Here is a 25,611-nt window from a genome sequence, read left to right as displayed (position 1 = left end):
TAAGGGCCCTTCCAACCCAAATCACTCCACGATTCTGCGATTCTCCTCACTCGTACGCATAATTCACCAATAGCAGTAAGGGCAGAAAAAAGGCACAGGATTTTATAATTTTTTCATCTTTTCCCCACACAGAGTTCTTCCTATGGCAATACAACAGCCCTCATTGCTCTCAAATGCCTGAGAAAGCTATAGTGGGGAGAAAGAAGTGAAAAGAATTAATACAATGAAATCCTATGAGTTCTAACTAAACTTGCATTCCACCTAAATCCTTCAGTTTGCCTACCTGGTTCCATTCAGTGTTAAGCTTGAGGTATCAAGCACTGTTTTTTAATGCCAAAAAGATCTGATAACACTATTAACAATAGAAACTGGTGAATAAGACCAGTAGTTGACCAAGGCAGGTGCTCATGGAAATCTAGAGCAGCCTTTCCATAAATGCAGCACAACTTTCAGTACTTAGCATTTGAGCCTGCTCTCCATTAAAGAGTCATTGCCTCCACTGGCAAAGAGGGCAAAACCTTTAAGTTTTGTCTTCTCAAACTCATAAACCCTAGGGACACTGGATGATGAACCTGTGGATGGTGAATTCCAGCACCTCTCTACTGTCAGCCTGGCAGGACACCAGCTGAATGAAGCAGGTTCACTGAGAGGAGTTCAATGCAATCAGTTCCTCTGGTGCCACTACTTGTGGCTGCAACTGCATATACTCTGTTCTAGAAGGGGAAGCTCTGTGTCTTAGAAAATTTTAGTACCCTAGAAAACTCTGGACATTTTTGCTGAAATTCCGCCACCCCTAAAAAGGCACACGTGTACTGAAGGGTTATTTTCCATTTAACTAGAATAATGACCTTAGCTCTAAAAATTTCCAGGGAATTCATCACTGGGTGGGGTTAATTGCTTTTGACTGTGTCTTGTGCCATCAGTTTTTCCCATGATGGTCATTAAATCCATGGAAACGCACTGCCCAAGTCATTAATTAACATTAATAGGATCTATATACTGTGTGTGCATCTCAGCTGTGCCAAAATTGGGCCACACTTTTGGATGGAAGACTCCCACAGAAAACCAGATACATGCACATGCATGTATCAAAGATAAGAATTTGGATTATGGCCACATCCAAAAGCCACTGAAATCAGTGGAAAAGCTCCAGCTGGGCTTTTGTTTAGGTGTCTCATGTAAGCAAACACCCACACTTCCACTTCATCTCCTTGGACACAGCACATTTTTCTTCAAAACTCTTGGATTACAAAAGAGCATTTGATCTGTGTCCTTTGTCTATTGTGAGCTTCAAAGTCACCTATAACAAATCCCAGCAACTGCCCGGGCCTCCAAATTGCTCAAGTGATCCTTTAAACAAATACCTCTTCCATAAATTCATTACTCCTAGGAATGCCTTCCGTTGGCACATTTTCCACATTCAAAACTGACACTATTCCAATGTCAGTAAGAAAACAGAAGAGAGAAGAGCATGGAGTGCCAGGACAAGGGGGAATGGCTTTCCACTACCAGACAGCAGGGTCAGGTGGGATACTGGGAAGAAAATCCTGGCTGTGAGGGTGGGGAGGGCCCTGGAATGGAATTCCCAGAGAGGCTGTGGCTGCCCCTGGATTCCTGGAAGTGTCCCAGGCAGGTTGGACAGGGCTTGGAGCAACCTGGGATAGTAGAAGGTGTCTCTGCCTATGGCACAGGGTGGCACTGGATGTAAGGTCCCTTCCAACTGAAACCACTCTGGGATTCTGTAATCACGTGATGAGTGACACCAAGTCTGTTAAACAGACTGGAAAAGGAAGAAAGCAAAGGTGGAGCTGGCATGTATTATTCCTAAGTGTCACAATACAGGGCAAGAGGAAACAGCCTCAAGGTGTGCTGGGGGTAGGGAGGTTAATTTAGACATTAGGACAAGTTTCCTCATGGACAGGACAGGCAGACACTGGCACAGCTTCCAGGGCAGTGGTGGGGACTCCTTCCCTGGAGGGATTTAAAAGCCGCGTGGATGTAGCACTTGGGGACATGGGTCACTGGGGGAACAGTTGCACTCAAGGCTCCCAGAAGTGTTCCCCAAACTCCAGGAGTGACAGTTCCGTGGTTGTGCACTCACCATGCACCTGGAGGCTGTAGAGCAGCTCGGCCGTGCCCGCGGCGTTGGTGGCCAGGCACCTGTAGAGGCCGGAGTCGGCCACCTGCGCGCCCTCGATGCGCAGCACCTGTCCCCTGTCACCCAGCGCGCGCCCGTCCTTGGACCACGACACGGCTGCGGGGGAGCAACGGGGACAAATCACTGACAACCCCGACAAATGTGGCACCACAGAGCCGTCACGCTGGCCACCTCAGCTTCCTCACACACGCCAACATTTAACAGTCAATGGCACCGTTAGTCGTGATTAAGAATAATAAAATGTAACAGAAAATTAGGAAATAGGAAGATTTGATGACTATGCCCCACAATTCAACAGGAAAGCAACCCAAACCATCCCGGAATACAATAACATCCCTATATATTATAGATACATATAATAGGGGATAGATAGAGGATCTATCCAGGGAGTCTATAACATATATCAATTTTTTTACCTTTTACCCTAAATTATCACTACATTAAACTGAACTACCTGGGACAAAGAATCAAAACATAAGGAACCAAATCAAAGAGCAATTGGCAGATCAAAAAAGTGAAAACAAAGAGCAGAAATCTTGGTGTTACTGCAGAAGAAAATTTTATAGGAAGTTGACAACCAAGAAAATCTGCAGATTTTGCATCTCAGCCAAAAGATGGCATCATCCATCAGGAGAAAGGGTCATTGAGGCTTTGCTGGCATCACTTCACTACTCAAATGAAACTACTGCTCATGGAAGGATTATCTGTAATACACAAGGGGTTTTGGAGAAAGACTCAAACCCACTAAGTGCTCTAGCCTGACTGATAGATAAGACCTGCACACAGCTTCTCTCTTTTCCAGTGGGATGCTGTGCTCCTCACTTTCCTGAGTCATGTTATATCTTGACAACAGGATGAGCCATTGCATCCCACCAGGGGTGACCAAACTGTTCTTATTGCATAAATTATCTGAAATCCATCGTTTTAATTGTTGATAACTAAAATAACTGAAAACTTGGAGGATAAAGAAGAAAAAATTTAAAAGGAGCATAGAATTGACATAAAATTCTTATGCTTTTATAACATTTTACTTTCTCAATATTTTAACTTTTTTATGTAAGTAGAAATTCTTCTACAAAATAATACTTTGCTGTGAATGAATTCTTAAAAAGGCAGAAAACAAGAAGCTGGATGCGCATCTGAAATGTAATAACACCTTTCATCTGAAAATGTTGCTATAATCAGCATGAGAATAACTTCCTGTATTAGATATAAGCTCTTAGTAACGACTCCCCCTGTTCTGCCCTACAATAATTAATACAGCAAATTGCTCTCATAATAATATGTCTTTTTATATCTTACTAGGTAACAAAACCCACACATTAAAAAAGTCCTAGACATGAGCACACTTGACAGGCAAACTCAATTCATGAAGTATTTCAGGTCTGCCTTACACTAACAAATACTGAACTGAAAGGAGATAAAAGTGGATGTGTTTAAAGCTCATTCAGTAGAAATTTAATAAGCGCTCCTGCCTGTGGACAGGGCATCACAAGGGAACAGATCATCCTTGTGATGTGTTTTCACTCATTTATCAGAGGGGATCACTGAATTCCTCAATCCTTCCTCCCTGTCAGCCCATACATTGACATTTTCCATCACACAGTTTCTAGCTGGTTTAAAACCACACAAATAGCTCCACATTCAGCATATCCATTACGTTCCACAGACACGTGAAAGTGAAACCCTTGATGAGATGCTCCCCGAGGTGCACATGGTTACCTGGCAGAGGGTTCCCAGATGCTCTGCATTCTAGATGGATTGGATTATTCATCACCACTGTTTCATTTAATATTTTTCCTGCATTTTCCAGACCGGGTGGTTCTGGGAAGAAACAAAAGCAGCAGGTTTCCATTAATTCAGCCACCCAGCTAGCAGAGCATATGATCACAAAGTAATCTACCCTTGGAGAAACTTTGGGCAATGAGTTGCACAAGCTTCAACTGCCGGGTGACCAAGGAATTTCTCCAGAAATTTCACCTCTGAAATGGAAATACTTTCTAATTATATAATCTCATTAGTGGTAAGAGGAATAAAACATTTTTGCTAATTTTAATTTTTTTCCAGGAAAAATGGAACTTAAAGATTTGCAAGTAATGCGTACACAACACAGAACAGCAATTCTTTCTTGTGGCAAGCTCCTCTCACTTCAGCTGGTGATGGTAACTTGAGTAGTGAAGACAGTTTTACCTTCCTGAAGTTCCAAAATCTGAAACGTGACAGAAACGCCAGATAATAACAGTTTGAACGTGAAGACTGACAGCAAAGGAGAGCTCTATGAGCATGGGACTGACACTGAATTTGGTTGTGATGCAATTATCACAGTCTGAATGTGGGTTCTCTTTCTAAGTCCAATCCACAGAGACTCTGCAACCTCTCCTCGCTTCAGTTTAATGCCTTCCAGTTACTGGCTTGGCTTGGCAATAAAAGTCAACATAGCCATACTGTGTAAAAATATTGCCACAGTCTATTTCTGCACCTCCTGAGGATTGCCACCCCTCCTTTGAGGACTGGGTCACATCAGCAATGCACAACACTTCGTGACCACTTCTAAGCCAAATATATGTAAATCATGGTGAGAGCGTTTATTAAATTCACATGGAAACGACAGCTTCTCAAGTTCCCTTGACTCTTTTTCTATTGTTTTTAGCTGCACAAGAAAATTCCTTTCAAACAGGCTGAAAAATCTCCTCACAAGAAAATGTTCCTTTCTCAGAGAAGTTATGCCTGTAAAAAATTTCCCATTTCCCAGGGTCACGGGGAATACCAATATCCACAAAAATCTTGGACGAAATTAGTAATGAAATGTGGTATATCACACATTGATTCAGAAACACAGAGTACCCTTCTGAAGGGTAGGTTAGTAGGAACGTGTTTGACTTTTTGGGATACCTCTGAGTAGCAGAGGTACCTGGAAAGGTACCATTTCTGTGTCCTTTGGTATTATAGGAGAGGCCAAACTCCACAAAAGCCAGTTTCTGCCCTCACTCCTTACTAACGGAGTAAGACAGAGAAAGGGAAGTGAGAGGCGGACGTGCAGAGCCAGGGAAAAAGCCAGAGCAAGGTGAGCCCAGGTGCAAGAGCTGCGTGGACAGCCCCGTTTGGCCGCATTACCGTGCACGTGGAGCCGGGTGTGCTGCTGGGCCTCCCCCGCAGCGTTGGTGGCCACGCAGGTGTAGCGGCCGGCGTCTCCGGGCAGGGCCTTGCCAAACTGCAGGACACGGCCCGAGGCCTCCAGCTGTTCCCAAACACAGAGAGGAGCCGTGTGACACCGCTGCCCCCAGCACAGCCGCTCTGGGTGAGCGGACACGGCCGGGCTCATCCCCTCCCAACCCCGGCTCACGGAACGAGGAAACCGCTGGGTCAGAGATTTCAGTGTCCCTGGGACAGCAGCATCAGGAGATGAAGAGGTGTGAGGAGACCTGGCTGGGAAGGGGCAGGCAGGCAGAGGAGACTGAAGGCAAGGTACCAAAAACTGCTCCAGCCATGGGAAATCAAAGCCACTGCAAGCACTCACCCCCGGAACATGCAAGCACTGGGGAGGGCTCTTCATGGAAAGGCAGGATCTCACCAGGAGAAGGAAATTACAGGTAGCAGTGATCACAGAACAGCTCAGCTAATCCCAGCTCACAGGGATGAGTGGCTAGAGCCACCTCACAACCAGCAGACAAGCATTTGACCTTGAAAGGCTAAGTACAACTGGAAGGAGACAGATTCTGTATTTCCAAGTCATGGACTTTCCTGATACCAGGTGTCTGGTGGGACTCAGTCTGCTGAACACTGCTATTGCCTGAGACACCACCCTAATCAGGTAGAAAGCCCCTCACTCTGCAGGATGGCTCTTAAGCACTTTTGTATTACAGGGTGAGAGAAGCGAAAGGAAAAGAAGCACTAACATGTATAACTTACAGCAATTATCTTCCATGGTTTGGATCCCACAAAAGAATCATGCTTACTCTGATATTTCCCCTGGCTGTGTTTACTGGCTGTCCATCTTTTAACCAGGTTATGGAAGGGCTGGGGATGCCACTGGCTATGCACTGCAGTGTCACAGGCTTGTGGAGCACAACTGCTCTCTCGGAAGGCCCAGCTGATTTAATGGTTGGAGGAACTGCAAAAAGCACCAGAAAAAAAAGCATTGCCTCATTTAAACATGAACATTTAAGTATACAGAAGCAGCATCCCATCGCAGCTTTACTTCTACTTCCAGATCTAGTGGAAGGTGTCCCTGCCATGGCTGGTGTCCAACTCAAACCATTCTACGATCCTATTTCATCTAATCTCCTCTCCAGTTTTACAACCTGCTAATGCAAATAAACATTTATAAAAAGTTTGAGCACCTTCTTGCCAGGAATTTGAAATAAAAGCAGTCTGCTGCCTCCCGCACACCTTGAGTAACCTACCATGCACTGTAACATCAAATTCCTTTTCATGCTCTCCCGCCTTGTTTGCAGCCACACATTTATAGCGGCCGCTGTCTGACACTTGAGCTTGAGAGATGACAAGTTTCTGTCCATTTAATAAGACCTTGTGTTCAGCCTCCTCTCCAAGTGGCTGACCATCTTTGAACCACCTACCAAAAAGAATGTTCCATTTCAGTTGTCAATGAAAGTAAGATCAACAACAATCTTAAAATATGCACAATTCTATTAAACAGAATGCCTCAGTAACTCCGTTGGCATTTCTAGGGAAGTCTGGAAGTGTCAGGTTGTATTCCTCTTGTCTGAGTGCCACAAATTGTAGGTTTATCAGAAGGGAGTATTGGGGAATGGCCATTAAAGACAGTGTCAGAAAGGTGACACAGATACCACCAGAGGCAGAGAGGAACCTCCAAAGCAAAAGCAATTATGGGTGACAGAAGAAAGGGCATATCAAGCTGCCTTAGCAAAGGACTTAAAAGTTTTGTCTGCTCTTGTTTTCTATCCTCATGTCCAGGACATGGATATTGGCACAACAAACCAAACTACCTGAAAATGAAATCCTGATGCTGCCAAATGAGTGCCTAATGGTGCTATCAGTGGAGCCAGGAGTTTGTCCTCTACTCATTAACCACCACTGATTAACACAGGTGGCTCCTTAAGCTCACCTAACCAACCAGCAGATTTATTTGTATTTTTTCTACTGTCATACCAGTGCCCTTACGTGATAGTTGGTGAGGGTGTCCCTCTTGCTGAACAATCCAGCTCCAAAGGGCTATGGAGAATCACAATATAGCCCAAGAGCTCATCCCCACCTTCCACAAATGGTGGCACTGTAAGAGAGAAAAATCCACCAAGAGAAACCTTTACACATCAGAAATATCAAACAAGTCTCTCAAATAGTACTGTAAAACACACGCTGATTCATTATGAACCACTGTTCCTTTCTGAAGGGAAACATCTGCCCAGTGACATTTTGTGGCTTCAAATCTGTGCTCACACTTTTTTACTGTTTCTTGTTTGGTTATATTTTCCAGATTCTGTCAGAAGAACCTTGTGAATGGGTGGGAAGCAGGGGGGGGGTGCTTTTGGCACCCTTTGTCAGCAAAACAAAGATGCAGAGGATCCTCTTCCAGGTCCTCTTCACCCTGTCTCATCCTCTCTGGGGAGGAAGCACTGACACACAGCTCCTCCACTATCAAGACTAGTGACATTTACCTGCAGAAGCAGAATGGATGCTCTACATCTGCATTCAGTATTATGTTCAAGTGAGCAAAACCTAAAAATCAGTCCTTTACAGTTCTCTTCCATATCAGGAGAAGACCTCAAGACATTCAGAAGGGACTGCTGAGATACAGACTGTGTAATGGATTCAAGGGATACAGAAGAAAAAGTATTTTTTTCAGTATAAGGTTCAAAACTTGCACAACTAAAATTCAGAGAAAAAGTCCTCTCCCAGAGGCAACTACTAAGTGATATTTCTGATGGATTTCTGTGATTTTCTTCTCTGAAGACAAGTAAGAAGAATTTTAGAGGTTTAGAGGTTGCTGAGAATATTCACCTACCACATGCACAAAAATCCTTCAAGAATTAACCTGAAAGTACAAGTCTTCAACTGTCCTGTAGCCCTGGACAGAAAAGTTGTGCAGTGCTAGTTCAGCAAGGTACAGAGCATGACTAACTCATCTTAATATATTAATACCAACAAAAAAAAAAAAAACCACCAAAACCATAGGTTTTATGGAACTTTTCCATCTTAGGTTTATGGGAACCTGATAAATCTGCAGCTCACACACCTAAGATTTCAACGTCATACTTGATTTCTTGTTCTCCAGCTATGCTTGTGGCCACACACCAGTACTGGCCCTGGTCAGCCTCAACAGCGTTCAGGATCTCCAGCTGCTTCCCCCCAGCCAGGACACGGAGCTTGTCACTTGCTTTCACGGGAACTCCATCTTTTAACCAGGTCAGGAGAGGGGGAGGGTTGCCAGCAGCCTTACACTCCAACGTCAGGGAATTCCCAGCAACCACCTGCCTGCTCTGGGCTGTGTCAGCATCGCCCTCAATTACTGGAGGAACTGCAGAAAGGAAGAAATATATTGCAAGCCATTAATTCTGTAGCCAGCAAATGTATTAAGGGAAAATGGGTTTGTTCCACCCATTCTGGCTCCATCTGCCATCACGTCACGCACAATTTCATGTGAAAATTTGCTGCTGGGGCAAGGCGAGGCCGAGAAGCCAAATGATGTAGCTCAAAATTGACCAGCTGTATAAAACAGAGGATATGCAGTACTTTAAGAGGGAAGAACTAGGCAAGAAGGACTTAAAGGAGTACAGTAAAGATCCCATCCAGAATGGCTCTTTCAAGTAAGTATTGCTTAGCATGCAGATGCGAGATAAAGAATGGATATACATGGAAGAGAAATAGCTGAGTAGAAGAAAGCATGGTACCAAGCCCAGTGAAGGGAGGGCAGGGTTAGATGGGATATTGGGAAGGAATTGTTCCCTGGGAGGGTGGGGAGGCCCTGGCACAGGGTGCCCAGAGAAACTGTGGCTGCCCCTGGATCCCTGCAAGTGTCCAAGGCCAGGCTGAATGGGACTTGGAGAAAATCTGGGCTAGTGGAAGGTGTCCCTGCCCATGGCAGGGGTGGGACTGGATGGGCTGTAAGCTCCCTTCCAACCCAAACCATTTTATGATTCCACGAAGTCAAAATCTGTCGGAGAGTTCCATAAAGCAGAGGGTCTAAATCTCCCTCTACACAGCCCTGCCAACAGAGGCCAGAATTTAATCACAGCCACTGCCAGGCAGCAGAGGCTGAAGATCTCTTCCACAGCCGTTCTGCAGGAGCAGTAAGGCAGCCCAGGAGCTGTCCCTCACCATAGACATCCACGTGGAAGAGCTTCTCGGCAGCCCCCGCAGTGCTGGTCGCACGACACGAGTACTGGGCAGAGTCTGACACCTGTGCCCGCTGGATCTGCAGGAACTGCCCTCTGTCCACATACAGAGCCTGGGGGCTGGAAATCACACGCTGACCATCCTTGTACCAGGTGATGGTGGGCACAGGGATTCCCTTGGTTTCACATTCCAGATTTATCAGGTTGTTGAGGAGCACCGATACCTCTGTGGTAATGTTTCCTCCCTTAATACTAGGGGGGACTAGTTCAAAAGACAAAAACAACAACATTAAAGCCTTAGACTGAAAAGTATGTGCAGATTTAAACAAAACATTAGAATGCTGTAAGAATAAAATATCTTCATCAGCCTTCCAACCCTTCCTGCTGTGTTTTGTTTGGTTCTTTGCCCAGCAGAGCTCATCTTTCACCTGTATAGTCCTTCAAGGCACACAGGGTAGAAAGCATGAAGAGAACACAACAAAAAGGCCACCAGGCTCCAACATGTGGCAGGTTATGACAGCTGGACCTCCATGCCTCCTGCAATGCACTTGGGTAGCCCTCTTACCTGTCTCCAAAGAAAGAGCAATTCTCAGATGCCTTGGGAGGTGCATCCTCCCAGCAAGGATCCCGCTATTGAAAATACCAAACACACCCAAGAGCCTGCACAACGGCAGTGGGAACTGCTCCATGCTCCAAACTTTTGAGGATGAAGTCAGTTACTTTGAGACTAAGTATGAGCTTAATAGTCTTGCTTTATGCTCCTATTTTTGAAGCTTTTTGGCCCATAGTCATTTCCCTTGCTCTCTAGGCAGCAGGACTCGGATTTTTCTAGCAAACAAGCTCTTGTGTAAATCAGCCAATATAAAGAGTCCGTAAATCTCTATAGAAGCAATAAAAACACAGTGCAATTGGCAACGACTAAATTTATGGCTGCTGAAAGGACCAGACACATCTGGCAGACACATTGACTCCTCTGCTGCCAAACATGCTCAGTACATCCACGGATTCCTCTGACTTCCACAGCGGTCATTGAAAACACCACTGCAGAAATGCAAAGCAAAGTGTCTGTGAACGGATGGATCCCCACCTGAGACAGGTCCTGCAGTTATCAAAACGCAATGAAGTATTTAAAAAGTAAACATTTTTTGTATCAAAAACCCCAAATCCACTGAATATGCTGAAACACAGTTCAAAGGCGACTGCATTTCTCCATCAGAGATGAGGAATCGTTTTAATATGGTGTTTTGGGAAAATATCAAAGCCAAAAGCAGGGCTAAACAGCTAAAACAAAGTAAGAAACATAGCAAGAATTGGCACTGAGGTTCCTCACTTACTCTGTGGGCTTCTGTTTGTTTAGCCAGGACTAATGAGAAATACAAAAGTAAAGAGAAGTCCCATTCTGCTGTTACAAATTCATCTTTCCTGAAGAACCCGAAATAAATCTACTCATCTGCAAGGATTTTATCTGTGGGGAAGAGGGGGAAGCTGTTTTATTCCTCTAATGTCAGAACAGCCACAATCTCCTGCAAGTCCTCCCAGCATTCCCTTTGTTCCTGATAGAAAAAGGTCTCACCAAGACTGGTGTGCAGCCACGTTCCTGTGCCTATGGGAGCTTTGTGCTTCACAAATGTCCCAGATGAAGGAAACAATGCACATTAAGCCCACAGAATCACACACAATGTTCAGGAACAACTCCATAGCAAGGGAGGACTCGAGAGCTAACAGACTCAAATCCCTGCCCTTCACACTCCAGGCACAAGAATTTCTGAGTCCCATGAAGTACAAGGTATATCCTGGCACCAGGCTAAGAAAAATAAGACCAACTGTGTATTAAAAACAAAATCTTAATAATTTTCTCCTCCCTAAGACAGATCAAAACAATGAAGACAATGTCATAATAAAAAATTCAGTTGAAACTAACAGCAGAATTTGAGAACACCCTTCAAGATTTTTTGCTTTCATGAATTAGAAAAAAGAAGTATATAGGCAACCTTTCAAGGTGTTTTTCCAAGCCTAAAAAGACTACTACATCCATACTTAACTTCATACATAAAAATACTTAAAAAGGTTGTTTTGTGAAAACACGATTAAATTAAATTTACACACAAATTTTGTAGCATCAGAGACTTAATTTGCATTTGCCTGAGTATCTCCATTCAAAAAGAAACCTTAAGAGTAAAACAAGAGGATCTTCTGGGATCAGGCATTCCACAAACTTACCATGGACAATGAGCCTGACCTCCTTCACTTGTTTGCCAGCAGTGTTGGTGGCACTGCACTGGTAGCGACCCTTGTCAACCCTGCGAGCACTCTTGATGTGGAGAACTTGGTGCCTGTCCAGGAGCTCAACATTGGGATCACCCAAAAACAAGGGCCTGAAACAGAGACCATTTTGCTTCACAGAATTCTGCCCTCACTCTTTCAGCACCGATTTAAACTGACAGTAAGAAGTCCTTTGGTGGCAATAATTGTATCATTCCAGAGTGTAATTTAGCACTAAATTAATAGCTTTAATCACAAGAACCAACATGCAGCAACAAGCTATTATGATTAACTCTACCCCTAACTTCTAAAAGAAACCAAACCACAAACTTTTCTCAGACCTCCAGGATACCAGCACCAGAGCCAGAGTCGCACACCTGACCTCAGCTCCTTTTCCTAATTTATTTAGTCATACTAGGCCTTTGCTGATAACAAAATGTCAACTACTACACAGGAAGAACATATCCATAGCAAAGGGTAAGGAATTGTCACAGAAGAGTGTCTGTGAGTCCTGACCAATGCCTATACTGAACTATATTGTTAAACACCAAAAACACCCAACCCAGCTGGGTTTTCAGCTAATATTTAAGAATTCTTCTGGTGTGCTTTCCTAGAAGATGAGATGAGGAATGGAAAATATGCAGGCTATAAATGTTTTCAAACATATATTTGTACATATAACCTTTCAGACCTTTAATGGTCTGAAACCATATATGCAGAACTGCACAAGGCACTAGCCAGCAAAACATCTGACTTCTGCCTACCACTGAAAAAATCATCTCTGCTAAACAACTGCATTTTAACTAATAATGTGTGTAAAATAATCCAGGTAGAATAACTCACAGAATAAACTCAAAGAAATAGTTCTGCTTATCTTGCTTCAACCATCATCTCTCTCCAAAAACCCAAAATCTGCTCTGCAAGTGCCAACAATGGGTGAGTTCAGAAAGGAAAGTAGGATGTTAAGTTTTGATTAAAGAATTTACCACCTCACATCACCTCAAATTCTGGGACACTAAGTTAACATGAAGTGGTTAAACATTGCACCTCCTTCCTCTCTGCTCTAGGGGAGGAAGAGCCTGACACAAACCACAAAAGATGCAATATACTCACCTGCCATCCTTGAACCAGTGAATGTCAGGAACAGGGAAGCCTTTGGCTCTGCATTCCAGAAGGATTTCCTGGTTGAGGATGACTGCCACTTCACCAGGGCTATCAGCACCTATTATGCTCGGTGGAACTTTAAAAAGACAAACATTAAGGAAGGACTGGTATTTAGCCAGGGAACCTGTGCCCTGTGACTGAAGGGAATGCAGCAGTGGAGCTTACTATTCCCTTGAAACACCTTTAGTGTTCACTGCAGAGGGAATTCTGCAGATCACAACAGCGTGTCTGTCGTGACAAGCACTTCCACACCTGCACTGGTGAACTGTACCAGGGAACACCTGTACATCACGTTGCACACCCCAAATACAAAACAAAGCACCAAAGCCCAGAAATCAAAAGCAGTATTTTGTCTGTGTTGCTACAAGAATAGCAAAGTTTAAGCACTCACTGCTTCAGCAGCGAATAATTCATGGGCAGTGAGTAGAAGAATCTATTTATAATGAGTTGAAATTTATTGGCTTCTTAAATATCAACTGTTTTTCCAATCACCAACTAAAACCCAAACCAAACAAAAGCCAACCCCAAAGCCATGGAACTAACCAAGTATATGGAGGTTAAACAGCTTCTCAGAACTTCCTGCTAGGTTTATGGCTTTGCATGAATACTGTCCTGCATCCTCAGTAGTAGCTTTCAGGAGCTTCAGTATCTTCCCATTGTGCAAAATCTGGAGAGCACTGCTTTCCACAACCTTAGAGGAACCCGAGACATTAGCCTTATGTGATCCAAGCTACAGCAGCCAAGTATCACAGCTGGATTTTTATAAGAAAATGGTAGTTTTAGTGGAAGGATAATCTGTTTCCCCTTTCAGTTTCAGCACTAATCTCCTGCCCTGCTGCAATGTATTCAATATGGTTTGCAGCTCAGCCTAGGACAGGGAGTAGGGAACTCCAACCAGAAGCAATGGGGAGTGCCAGGAGTGCATAAAGGGACCCCTCCTCATCTTAAGCTACGACTTATCAGCTACAAGTGGAAACAGAGGACTCAAGAATAATCCTGAGGAATTCAATTCACCTCCAAAAGTTCTTATTTCTTCATCTACAGAATGACAAAAAAATGGCAATATGGGTCCCCTCCGTATGGATTAGAATCTACAATACCAGGGGACTGCCAAGGTCAATTCCTAAGAGAATATTGAAAATAAAGAGTTTACATTTGACTTAAAGAATTAAAGGATGAGCCATTTTTAGCTGCCTTTTTGTGGGGGTGTTCTTAGAGCACTTAAATTCACATAAAGGCATTTACCTGTATTTATTTTGAATGAATTCTCATACCAAGCCCTCAAAAGTCCACAGTTAGATTAAGGCAACATACCTGGATATCATCCTTATACCAGGAGATGACTGGAGAGGGGTTACCAGTTACTTCACAGAAGAGACTTACAGGGTGATGAACAACCACAGATGTATTTGTCACCTTATCTTGATCTCTAATTTCAGGAGGAACTGCAAGAAAGCTCAACATTATGACTTAAGTCTTCTTATTCCAGTGCTTTCCCCTTTCTTCCTTTCCATCCCAGTCAAGGACTGCTGTAATTCCAATTTTCTCAAATCCTCCTCATTCCCTTCCCAACATTTCCATTTGTCTTTAGGCTCTGGACATATCTCCCTGCATCCTTTCTTCTCTTTGCCAAAAACAGTCTTCTCTTGCTCAATAACAGATTCCCAGGGAAATTCACTCAAACACAAGCACTATCAACATAAGAGAAGAATCTTAAAATTAATCTGAAATTTAATCTTGAAATCTAGTGTTATTTGTTTAGCATATGAAGGAAGCCTATTCCAGAGTCATCCTTCCTCTTCACTGATCCAGTCATGTCCAAGAACCTCATCTATCATTTGTCCCACTAGGAATGCAGAGAGAATGGCCTTAAATTGTGGATTAGAAAATTCCAGCTGCACTGAGGAGATGAAATTTCTGCTCTTCTCAAAACAAGGATATAATCCTGCTCAGGCATTAGAACTAACTGTCATAGGAAGTGAACAAGGCTGGAACAAAAGTAGTTTGTACAGTTTCTATTTACTAACTAGGATTCTTTAAGAGGAAGAACATCAGCAAATAGAAAATCTAGTCTGTGTTCACTCTGATAACTCTTCTCTCACTTGAAACACAGATCTAGCCCTGAATCTGTAACTTCTACAGTACAAAGCTTCATTTGTTATTTGCATTAAAATCAAGTAAAACTGGAGTTTCTATCAATAAGATCCTTGAGCAAAACAAGGATGGTTTTTGCATAAAGCCACGGAGAACAGAAAAAACAGGGGAAAAGCAAAACTATAGAGAGAGTCTGAAAAATAGGAAGTACTCAGATTTTATAATTTAACATCACAAGGGCAGATTTGGGCCATGCAATTTGCAAGAAGAAAACAGAAGATACTTTCCCAAAGCAGCTCCCCGAGGGCTGTGTGCATTATTTACCATGGACTTTCAGGCTGTATCTCCTCTGTGTGCTCCCAGCCTCGTTGGCTGCCACGCAGACGTAGTCCCCACTGTCTGAGGGTGCGAGGGCAGCTATGACCAGCAGGGTCCCATCCTCCAGCACCGAGAGCCCCGGCTCAGCCCCGCTCAGCTCCCGCCCGTTCCGCAGCCATTTGATGGCAGGCTTGGGAGTACCTGCAAGGAAAAGGGGAAACGGCCACAAACACTTTGCTCAGCTCAGAACAAGATTGATTCAAACAACTCCAGCTTCTTGCTGGAAGGACAACACACAGGGAGGCCAGGAGCTTCCAAAAGGAAGCCCCAGCTGTTACAGGATGATTTTAACATTAAAAATCTTCATCCTAAACACTGTAAAATCCTTGTTGGCTAGCAATTACTTTCCACAGGACTTCCACACACAGTAGTGATTTAAATCAGTGTTAGTTTCAATTTTTCCATATAAAGCATACATGGAAAATACTGTGTGGATTGCACACTTTTACAGCAGCGTTGTAATGTGCAATGGTCAGCAGATAAAGATCCTTTTCTCAACAAGACACTCACCTTTTGCAGGGCATGGGAATGCAATGTGCTGGTTGGCTACTCTTTCTTGGAAAGGGCTGTTGAATGGAGGGTCCAGATCCTCAATAGTGGGAGGCTCTGAAAGAAAATTAGACCCAAAAAACTGCTTGATATCTGCTCCAAATACAAAAATACAGTTTGACAATACATAACACTAAGTTTCTCTCATTCAAACAAGGTCACATTCCAATAACCCTCTTTACATTGACTGGAATGGGTACTGCACAAGTAGTTTCCATTTCAGTGGGAATATTTAGGAAGTAAGCAGTACAAAGAGGCTTTTGACAGAAAATAGTTCTCTTCAAATCTTGCTAAATTTATTTTGAAGGCAATGTTTCTGCATAATCTGAAAAATATTTTAACTGGTTTTTCTCCACACTACATATTTTAGTGCTACTGCCAGCCTTTGTTCTCAAGTCTCATTTTAAACTCCTGTGCAGACTGAGACTATATGAAGCATATTCTTCATAATTAAAGTTACTGAGAGTTTTTTGTTGTCTGTAGGAAGCGTTTCTCAGCATCTCTAATCCAAAGGGATCAGAATGTTGCCTTTAGACTTTTGCAAAGAAGAAAAGATTCCTGCTTAGCTTAAGTCACTCATGCTCCATTGACATCTGTCAGTCCTCAGGTGAGGAGCTGTGTATTTAAATTGGCACAATGACCACTTACCCTTTTACCATTTCAAATTCATTTTTTAATTTAAATATATAGAGAGAGTGTGTGTGCACACTTCTTTTTTTTTTATTTCTGCAACCTCTCCAAAGACTAGTTGCTCATTCTCACTCTCCTCAAATACCATCAGAACATAACATCTAAACCAGATGTGGCTTTTGCATCATGTAACACTGGGTGAGAGAAAGCCCTGCCCTGCAAGGCCCCAATGCCACACCACTGGCAGGGAGTCGCTGTCAGCCTGGGCCAGGGCAGGAACGTGGCCCCAAATGAGTACCTTGCACTTGTACTGTGACCTCTGCTGTGTCACTGCCAGCACTGTTGGTGGCCACACAGGTGTAGATGCCAGCATCAGGGAGCTGGACACTGCTGATGCCCAGAGCTCCATCTGGGCTCTGCAGGAACTTTCCCCCGTCAGTGGGCACGGCAGTTGAGCCTCGGAACCAAGAGATCGATGGGGCAGGGACGCCCTGGGCGCTGCAGGGAAGCTCCACTCGCTGCCCAGCCTGCACTTTCAGAACTCGAGGACCACGCTGGATCCTTGGAGGAACTGAGGAAGACAATTTCAGTCCACAGAAATGTTAAAGAAACAACGTACGGGATCATTCTTCAGGCTGGGAGAGCTGGGGGTGTTCAGCCTGGTGAAGAAAAGGTTCCAGGGAGACCTCAGAGCACCTTCCAGTGCCTAAGGGGGCTCCAGGAGAGCTGGAAGGGGACTTGGGACAAGGGATGGAGGGACAGGACAAGGGGGAACTACTTTAAACTAAGAGAAGGGAGATTCAGACCAGGTATAAGAAAGAAATTTTTTATGGCGAGGGTGGTGAGGGCATTGGCACAGGGTGCCCAGAGAAGCTGTGGCTGCCCCTGGATCCCTGGAAGGGTCCAAGGCCAGACTGGAGAGGGCTTGGGACACCCTGGGATAGTGGGAGGTGCCCCTGCCCACAGCAGGGGTGGCACTGGATGGCCTTTTAAAAGTCTCTTTCAACTCAAACCATTTTATGATCCTATGAAATTCTTTTCTACTTTTACCATTTTAGAAAATGTTTCTTATTTACTGAAATCAAATGCCCTCAGGTGACTACAAAAGCAGCCCTGCATGTTCTCTGCACAGAACAGAATGGGAGATACTGTGGTACTGAATTTATCTGAACAAGCCACACTGCACAACTCCCATGAGCACTGACATATTCTGAGCACACTGGAAGAGCTGTGGGTACTGGCTCTTCATAACACAAAACAATTCAAAAGCTTTTATGATAGAGTTAATCACATTTTCCTTTTGGAATTTTAATTTCCTTTCCCTAATCCCTGATCTTTGTATGTTTCCAAACACAAGTTCAGACAAGGGAGACAAAATATGACTGGAAGTGATTTTGCTGGTCCTACAGAGTAATATCAATTCACCATAAGTCTTTTGCCACAACATTTTTTTTTCCTAAGGATCACTGGCAAGAAAAAGACTTGGAAAAAATGCCTGAAACAATAACAAGTGACATTTTTCCGGACTTGACTTTGTGTGAGTGTTTAAGAGACAGCGGTTGGGCCCCAGTGTGGGAAGAGTAGGAGAGAGACAAAGGAGCAATATGAGATAAAGGTAAGGAAAGAGAGAGGGACACAGGTCCTGACTGGAGCCACTAGACACCTTTACACCTATCTATGTATTTGTGGGTGTTTATACAATATTTACTTTCCACAAAATCAATAACTCACATATGAAGATAATACAACATGAAAGAACAACAGTTGAGAGCATTTAATGTCAATTAGGAAAAAACTTTGGAAACCTCTTAAAGATGCTCAGTTCCATGTGGAAACTTGCAGATGATGAACCCTGAGTTGCAACTCACCATGTACACTGAGCTTCACTGACTGAGTCACGTTCCCAGCAATGTTTGTGGCGACACAGACATACATTCCACTGTCTGAGACTTGGGTCTTGCTGATCTTCAACGACCCTGAGGGGAGGAAAGTGTGTCTGGAAAAAGAAGAATCAGATAAACTGTATAAATATGTATGGAAAGGTGAATGACCTCTCCTTGCACATTGTTAATGTTTGCTATGAGCTAAAATAACACCACTCTGACAATATTGTGTAACCATGATTTATATTTACTCCTTTTTTCCCCTAACTCTTTATGGAGCCCCTATATTCAGAATACACAGCAAATAGCTAAAATTTAAGATCCAAATTACAAAATTTGATTCTAGCTATTTATAGAACTTATTAAAATGTGATAGAGGCAGAGGAATTGAGCTCTTCACCCTCTCATTAAAATTTTTTGCTCAGCTCAGGTCAGCAGGGTCAGAAAGTTCTAACTTTTATTACTGCTTCATCCCGGCGAAAAAGTGATGTGACATTGATTCAAGATGAAGGACAGGATTTTGATTCAAAACTGCCAGTTCTGGTGTTTACAGGAATTGCCATTATTCCCCAGTAAATAATTAACTACACAGCATTAAGTTCTCCCACAGTTCTGGTCACAGATTTGTAACACCAGAAGCTACTTTGGCCAGCTAAGCCAAAATCTTCTGTAAGAGTCAAACATGACAGAGACAGGGAAAATAAGTGAGGAGGAAAGAAAAAATGACAGCTAAGGATTGACAAGAAGAAATTCAAGCCTGCCACTCCAGAACTGGAGGATCATCTGTCATCTTTTCTGTGGCACTAATTAGGACAACATTACCACAAGGACCTAAATGGTGAATTTGAGGATTGCAAGGCTGGAGAGATGAATGAAAGGAAAGCAAAATGTGTTTTCTCCAGTGTAAAATCTGTCTGATACTACACTTCCTCCTCTGTTGCCTGTATCTTTCCAAACTTTTTGGCATTTTTTTAATAACTCCAAAAGACAAATTTCTGAGGCAACTTCTCCTCCTTGATTTTTTCCAGTAATTACATTTGCTTTCTGATAGAAGTTCCTTCATATCTGATTTCCCTTTCCCTTTGTTTACTGTTCACATTTCTAACAAATTCTTTGGGTGGTCTCAAACAGTCCTGTTTGGACTAATCTGTAACTTTTGCTGACATCTGTAAACAATTTTATGGAATGGGCTGAGCTGGACTTCTGTTCCTCTGGACAACTTGGATCTCACCACAGCAGCCATGAGCAAGTATCCTAATTTATCAGTGTCTCCTGAGGTAAAATGAGGACAAGTAAGAGACGAAGAATGCAGATTTGTTAGCGCATGCAACATGCTCACAGGACACAGCAGAAAATCCCTCATGGATTACTGAGAACAAGCCAAATCCGTGCACACGAGCCTCCTTCAGCAGACACAGTGGCAAAAGATCTGCTGAGGCTGTCACAGGCTCCCTGGAATGCTTCCAAGGTGCAGGTTTGGCCACAAGGGAAAGAGAATCTCCAGTACAACTCCTTAGGTCAGACACTGGCTGATTCCATCCATGGGATCACTGGGAGACATCAGTAAGCACAGCGTGGCTGTGGCCAGCCTTGCCATTCACTGTTTTATGGACACAGCTGGTGCCTGGCCCTTCTGAGGGACCCTGAGGAGCAGAAAGCAGCACCACAGCTAGTGACACTACCTGGCACTCCCATGGGGAGCATCCAGGGAATAGCCACCAGCTCATCTCCCTCTTGCTCTGTGCAACATTAAATAATAAGGGAGAACTCCAACACTGTCCAACACAGCCCCCAGCTCTTCATTCTCTAAGGCTGTCAGCTCAACATTTTACAAGTATTCAACTCTGCTTTCAGATGTTCAAAAGTCTCTGGTGAGTTTTTGGATCCAAAACATAGCACACAACGTGCCCTTGTCAGCACACCCAAACATTTATCATCATCATCTGCATCCTACTGGCAGCCCAGGCTTCATGTAAATCACAGACAGTGCTCCCCTGAGCATAAATGTGAAGTACATAAGAAAAGAAACACAGTTTTTAAACAATTATAATCATGCACAGATGATGTGGGGGTCTCTGGGCACCACCACAGTACAAATACCCAGGATCTCTTTCCTGCTAGCCTCCTGAGACTGGATATAAGCATATGCTGGAATGGGAGCAGTGCAACCATGCACAAGGTTTAGCAGGCTTGGGAAAGGGAGTTTCAAGACCCAGTACAACAGGTCAGGCAGGACAAAGTACCACAGTAACACCTTCTGAGCCATCCTGCATCACACGCCCTTCCAAAATCCTGACAGTTTAGAGGCAATTTCAGTTTTCTTTAGTTTTTCATCAAACATTGTTACCTTGGAGAGAATGGAGATATGAGCTGCATTTCTTTGGCCCAGGTAATTATGGGGGGTGGCAAGCTCCTCACTTCACATGGAAGTGTGACATCTTCCCCTGCAATTACTGAGACCTCTACGGGTTTATCATGTGCATTTCCTTGCTGGTCTCCAGGCCTGGACACTCTAGGTTTCACTATAACATGGAACACGTTAAGAAGCTGCAATGAATATACATATTTGTACAAATGTAACACCACACAACATCTCTTTTTTTATCAGGGATAAAACATCACAATCCTGTTTTAATGATCTGTTTGCAATAGAGATAAATCCCTGCCATGCTGATGTACAGTGCCTGTAGATCAGACACAGGCTGATGCCCACATGGAACACCACAAATACCAGAAAGCCTGGCCTAGCCATTCAAAAAGATGGACACAACAAATGGCTGTAATTCCTGGGTGTGCTGAGCTCTGTATTGCCCAGGTAGGTAGCAACCACTCCCTGGACTGTTACACAACATCTCCAGTAACTCCAAGCCATAAAAGCCTTGCAAAGCACACCTACACCTGAACCAAATTTTAATAACATTGGATTGATGATGACAGGAAGGCTTGGGACTGGTGGGATTAAGAGATCCTCATTCCTCTCTCAGCAGGAAATTCTTCTCCTGTACAGATGTTTCCTATGCACTTCCATAAAATTATGCTCAGCCCAAGGTCCATGAACTCGAGGTAAGAGGGATAAGGAGGCTTTAAGGTAATTATAATGGCTGAGGGACAGGCCTTTTGAGATCAGCCATGTATAAAACTGCCTGGTTTGGGGATCTAAAAGCACTAGCTAGAGAAGAGTTCCCATCCCATGTGCTCTGGGTGTGCCTATCTCCCAATGGGTGGCAGGGATAGTGCAGCTGAGCTGAGGGGACACTCACCATAGACAGTCAGCTGCACCTTCCTGGTGGCATAGCCAGCAGCATTGGTGGCAGTGCACACGTATTCCCCGCTCTCTTCTCCCCCTGGGGACACCACATACAGGCTTCCATCCGACCCTGCCGAGAACCTCACGTTGCTGGGAAGGATTACCTCTCCTTTCTGTGGAAAGAAAAATAATAAAAGTCCACATATCCTGGATTTTCCAAAATAAAGCAAATTACAATTGTTTAATTCAATAAAAGCTGCTTTTATTTTTATAAGGCTGAGATGGACGAAATATTTTATATTAGCTAAGAAACTTGGCCCTAAAATTCCATTTACACAAACTAATTAACTACAATTAACTTTTCACAGTCCTTGAGTTTCACTTTCTAAACAGTAATAAGAACAGAAGCACAGGGATTCTTATGCAGAGAAGTTACTACATTTTACAGACCCAAACTCTTAAAATAAAATTTAAAAAATAATAGTCAAGAATAATAATCAAGATTTCAACTGAGTTAATTTTGACATTGATTTCTGATGTCAAAATGAATCGTGTATACATTACACACACTTGTTCTTGGTCAGCTGCCTCCTCCTTGTCTGTAGTTGAATAAGTAATAAAATAAAGAAAAAGAAATCCTCCCCTCTTCTCCCTCCTACCAAACCAACAGTTAACCACATTCTACTCCTTCTTTGAAACAAAGCTGTTCCCAAGGTCCCAATCAGTTACATTTGCACAACTTCTGAGACCTAAAAGTGCCTTCACACCATATCATGTGAGCTGTAACATAACCCAAATAACTGTTACTACCAGAAATTATCCTATTCAAGGAGGAAAAAACCCTAAAACTGGCTTTAAGACAAATTCCCTCAAAGGCTGAGGTCCTCTTCAGGGCACATCTTGTCAAGGCCATGACTGAAAAGTCATGGGTTAACCCCACTATGCCACTATTAAATATACTTTTCTCAGAGAAAAAAGTCAGAGCTCCACAAGAAGAATGAACTCTCAGTCTGTGGCAGGCTGCCTAAAATCAAATTATCAACTCACAACAGGAACAGGAACAATTTCTAAAGTGTAAACCCCATAAAGATACAGCGATAACCTAAGCCTTGCCAAAGAATAGACCATTGAGCTGTGGCAGGACCACGGCCAAAAGCTCTGCTCTAAGAAACAAAAGCAGCTCTGAACAAACAGAGATTTCCAAGTCCCTCACAAGTGCAGTTTTGGGCCACGTTCTTTGAATATCATTATTATGGCAACTAAATTATGTGTTCAGCCCGTTTTTCAGCATGAACAGCTCAAAGGTGAGGGGTTACCTTGGACCAGACAATGGATGGCTTGGGAACTCCACTTGCTTTGCAGGGCAGTGTCACTGGGATTCCTTCGATGGTGCTGAATATCTGCTGTCCATGCTGAATGACAGGCACGACTACAAACACATGCAAATATTAAAGACATGCAGAACACATTTCAACATGGAACAACTATTATGATAAAATCTTTATTATTCAATTACTACTTCTAACAGGCAAACAGGGTTTGAGACCTTTTGGCCTCTTCTTCAACCCTAACACAGACAAGGAGCCACTTTCCAGCCTTTCAGGACAGAATTAATCCCTGTTACTATAGAGCCTGCCAGCCACAGGCTCATCACTGCATTATGTACACGCAGTTTTAAATCAACTGCAGGTATTTCAGGGACTGAAATGATTTCAGAAAGGCTTCGTCACATTATCCTCCGATAACATTTTAGGCTTTGCTTCTCAAAATCAGTAACAGGAAGACAACAAAAACCTGAGTTCTTTCACTCAGTTGAGCTGCGTTTGAATTAACAGAAAAATAAGGTAAGATTTAAGGGTACAATACCAAAACGTAGATATTTCTAAACACATACAAAGATATTCCTTTTTGTTCTCAAGCTCTGAAACATTAAAAAAACTAGTGTTGACATGAAAGATCTTATGAGCACTTGCCTGTACTAAAAATTTATAGTCATTCTTTATATAAAAGGAGGTTTCGGCATCTTCAGTGAAGCTCAAAATAAATCTCCCATGAATAATTTAACATGTGAGAAAGTTTAACGTGTGAGAAACCATGAAGTGACTGTAGCTTCACAAAGTTAACACAAATATGCTCAGCTGAAGTGCAGATGGGTTACCAAAATGCTAACACTTTGTCTTGCTGTCAGTGCGTGTTTTGGTATGTTTTAATTAAAGAGAAAAAATAAGCGAGGGGAGAATGGAGATGACACCAAAAACAACAAACAAATTATGACTTTTACCAAGCTCGTAATTCATTTTCTTTCATTCTAATTCTCCCATGAGCTGTGCTTTTTTACCCCAGTTCTGAAACATTCAGACAGCACTTCTCATGGTTTTCCAGCAAATTCCCACTTACACCTGTTTGTTAACTGAACCAGATGAAGATTGCGCAGCCCAGCCTCTGCATGAGGATCTTTTGTGAACACAAAATAGTTTTATTTGGTGTTACTCGAAAAACTGTCTTGATTACTCAGCTCCTCCCTGCGCAGTGGACCCAATCTACCCTGATTTACTGTACAAAGCAGCATCATGACAGAAGAGGAAAGGTGGGAAGCTGTAAGTGCAGCGAAGCAGTGAAAGCTGCAGTGGTCAGGGCTGCCCCTCCTGCCCCGGGCTGGAAGGGCAGGCGTGTTGCTCACCGAAGACGTGGACAGTGGTGGTGCTGTTGCTGGTGCCCGCCACGCTGCTGGCCATGCAGGTGTAATCCCCCCCGTCCTGCAGCCGAACCCGCTCCAGGTGCAGGCTGCCGTCGCTGCGCACGCTCACGTAGGGATTGGGAACCAGCTGCCAAAGGAGAGACAGAACCTTTCACTGGGAAATACTCCCTGACAAGGTGCACCCTGGGATGCAGCGTGGCTCTGCTTGGCTATGTCACGTTGTTAAAAATTATGTGTTCCTGCAGAATTTTACTAGAGCTTTTCCTACTTTCCATCTTTCGTAGAAAGCTAATTTTACTTAAGAGTTTCAGTAGCACCTCGTATTTACTGCTGGAGTGAGAGTAAGAACTGCAAGAGACACTCTTGCACAGCATATCCTGTGCTGCCACTCCTGCTTTTAATGAAGCAACCCCAAATTTAGCTCAATTACTTCACTGTATTTTTACTGGTTATTCCAGTAATTCATAAGTGCAATGACTTGTTCTTCTTCCACAGGCAGACTATTTTCCTTTACAGTTATCAAAACCTTCTAACATCCATATCCATCAAATAGATTGGCTCTGAAGCAAACCATTGTGAAAGAGAATTGTAACTTTCACCAAGGAGTAACCCTTGAAGAGTTATATATCCTACAGCAACATCAAACACCCTGAGCTTGGCAGCATAGCCCTCCCTCATAAAGAGTTGTTAGAAAGCAAATATGTTCCAGTCACACTCAGAAGCAGCTGAATTCTTCTCTAAATATAACTTACTCCAAACACTTTCCTTGGAGCACAGCATTTCCCAGCAGTTTACAATGACAGGAAACCAGCACTACTAGAGAGAGGAATTAGCAACTCAACAAGGAGGATCCTGCCAGTATTTCTCACAGACCTTTACAGCCTGTGCTCCTTGCACAGCCGAAGGAAAAGCCAGTGATTCCCAAAGACACCTAAACTGAGCAGGAAACTTGAACAGGGGTCAGGCAGTACCAGGTTCTGCTTTGTGACAATACATCAGGCATTCTGCTACAGTATTTTGATTCCAGTTGTGTAGAAAGGAGAGAAATCAGGAACAAAGATAAAAAGCAGCTTCATAGGGAAAAGTCAGAAATTTTAGTAATAAAGAATGAAGTTTCACAACCAACACAACCAACCCAGGTGTGGTGTCTACAACACCTTTCTAGAATCTCTGAGTGATTTGGGTGGGAAGGGACCATCAAAGATCACCTAGATGTGTCTGCAGGAGGTATAAAC

General features: G+C 43.4%; 1 protein-coding gene across 2 annotated transcripts in view; it reads right to left on the bottom strand.

Annotated features, from left to right (window-relative positions):
- The window catches only part of HMCN1 (hemicentin 1), a 166,825-nt gene that overhangs the window by 71,279 nt on the left and 69,935 nt on the right, over window positions 1-25,611 (bottom strand). For both annotated transcript variants that reach the window (XM_038144148.1, XM_038144147.1), the window contains exons 19-38: window positions 24,359-24,503; window positions 22,995-23,107; window positions 21,692-21,851; window positions 20,779-20,953; window positions 18,417-18,544; window positions 16,847-17,119; window positions 15,880-15,975; window positions 15,316-15,510; window positions 14,212-14,342; window positions 13,441-13,588; window positions 12,847-12,973; window positions 11,692-11,846; window positions 9,455-9,733; window positions 8,373-8,654; window positions 7,301-7,409; window positions 6,562-6,731; window positions 6,115-6,269; window positions 5,273-5,396; window positions 3,881-3,982; window positions 2,102-2,254 (exon numbers count right to left, since the gene is read on the bottom strand). In XM_038144148.1, the coding sequence (XP_038000076.1) occupies window positions 2,102-2,254; window positions 3,881-3,982; window positions 5,273-5,396; window positions 6,115-6,269; window positions 6,562-6,731; window positions 7,301-7,409; window positions 8,373-8,654; window positions 9,455-9,733; window positions 11,692-11,846; window positions 12,847-12,973; window positions 13,441-13,588; window positions 14,212-14,342; window positions 15,316-15,510; window positions 15,880-15,975; window positions 16,847-17,119; window positions 18,417-18,544; window positions 20,779-20,953; window positions 21,692-21,851; window positions 22,995-23,107; window positions 24,359-24,503 (3,220 nt within the window). The remainder of the gene's footprint in view (window positions 1-2,101; window positions 2,255-3,880; window positions 3,983-5,272; window positions 5,397-6,114; window positions 6,270-6,561; window positions 6,732-7,300; window positions 7,410-8,372; window positions 8,655-9,454; window positions 9,734-11,691; window positions 11,847-12,846; window positions 12,974-13,440; window positions 13,589-14,211; window positions 14,343-15,315; window positions 15,511-15,879; window positions 15,976-16,846; window positions 17,120-18,416; window positions 18,545-20,778; window positions 20,954-21,691; window positions 21,852-22,994; window positions 23,108-24,358; window positions 24,504-25,611) is intronic.

The sequence above is a fragment of the Motacilla alba genome, chromosome 8 (assembly GCF_015832195.1).
Source record: "Motacilla alba alba isolate MOTALB_02 chromosome 8, Motacilla_alba_V1.0_pri, whole genome shotgun sequence".
NCBI lineage: Eukaryota > Metazoa > Chordata > Aves > Passeriformes > Motacillidae > Motacilla > Motacilla alba.
This window is presented reverse-complemented; position numbering and strand designations above follow the sequence as displayed.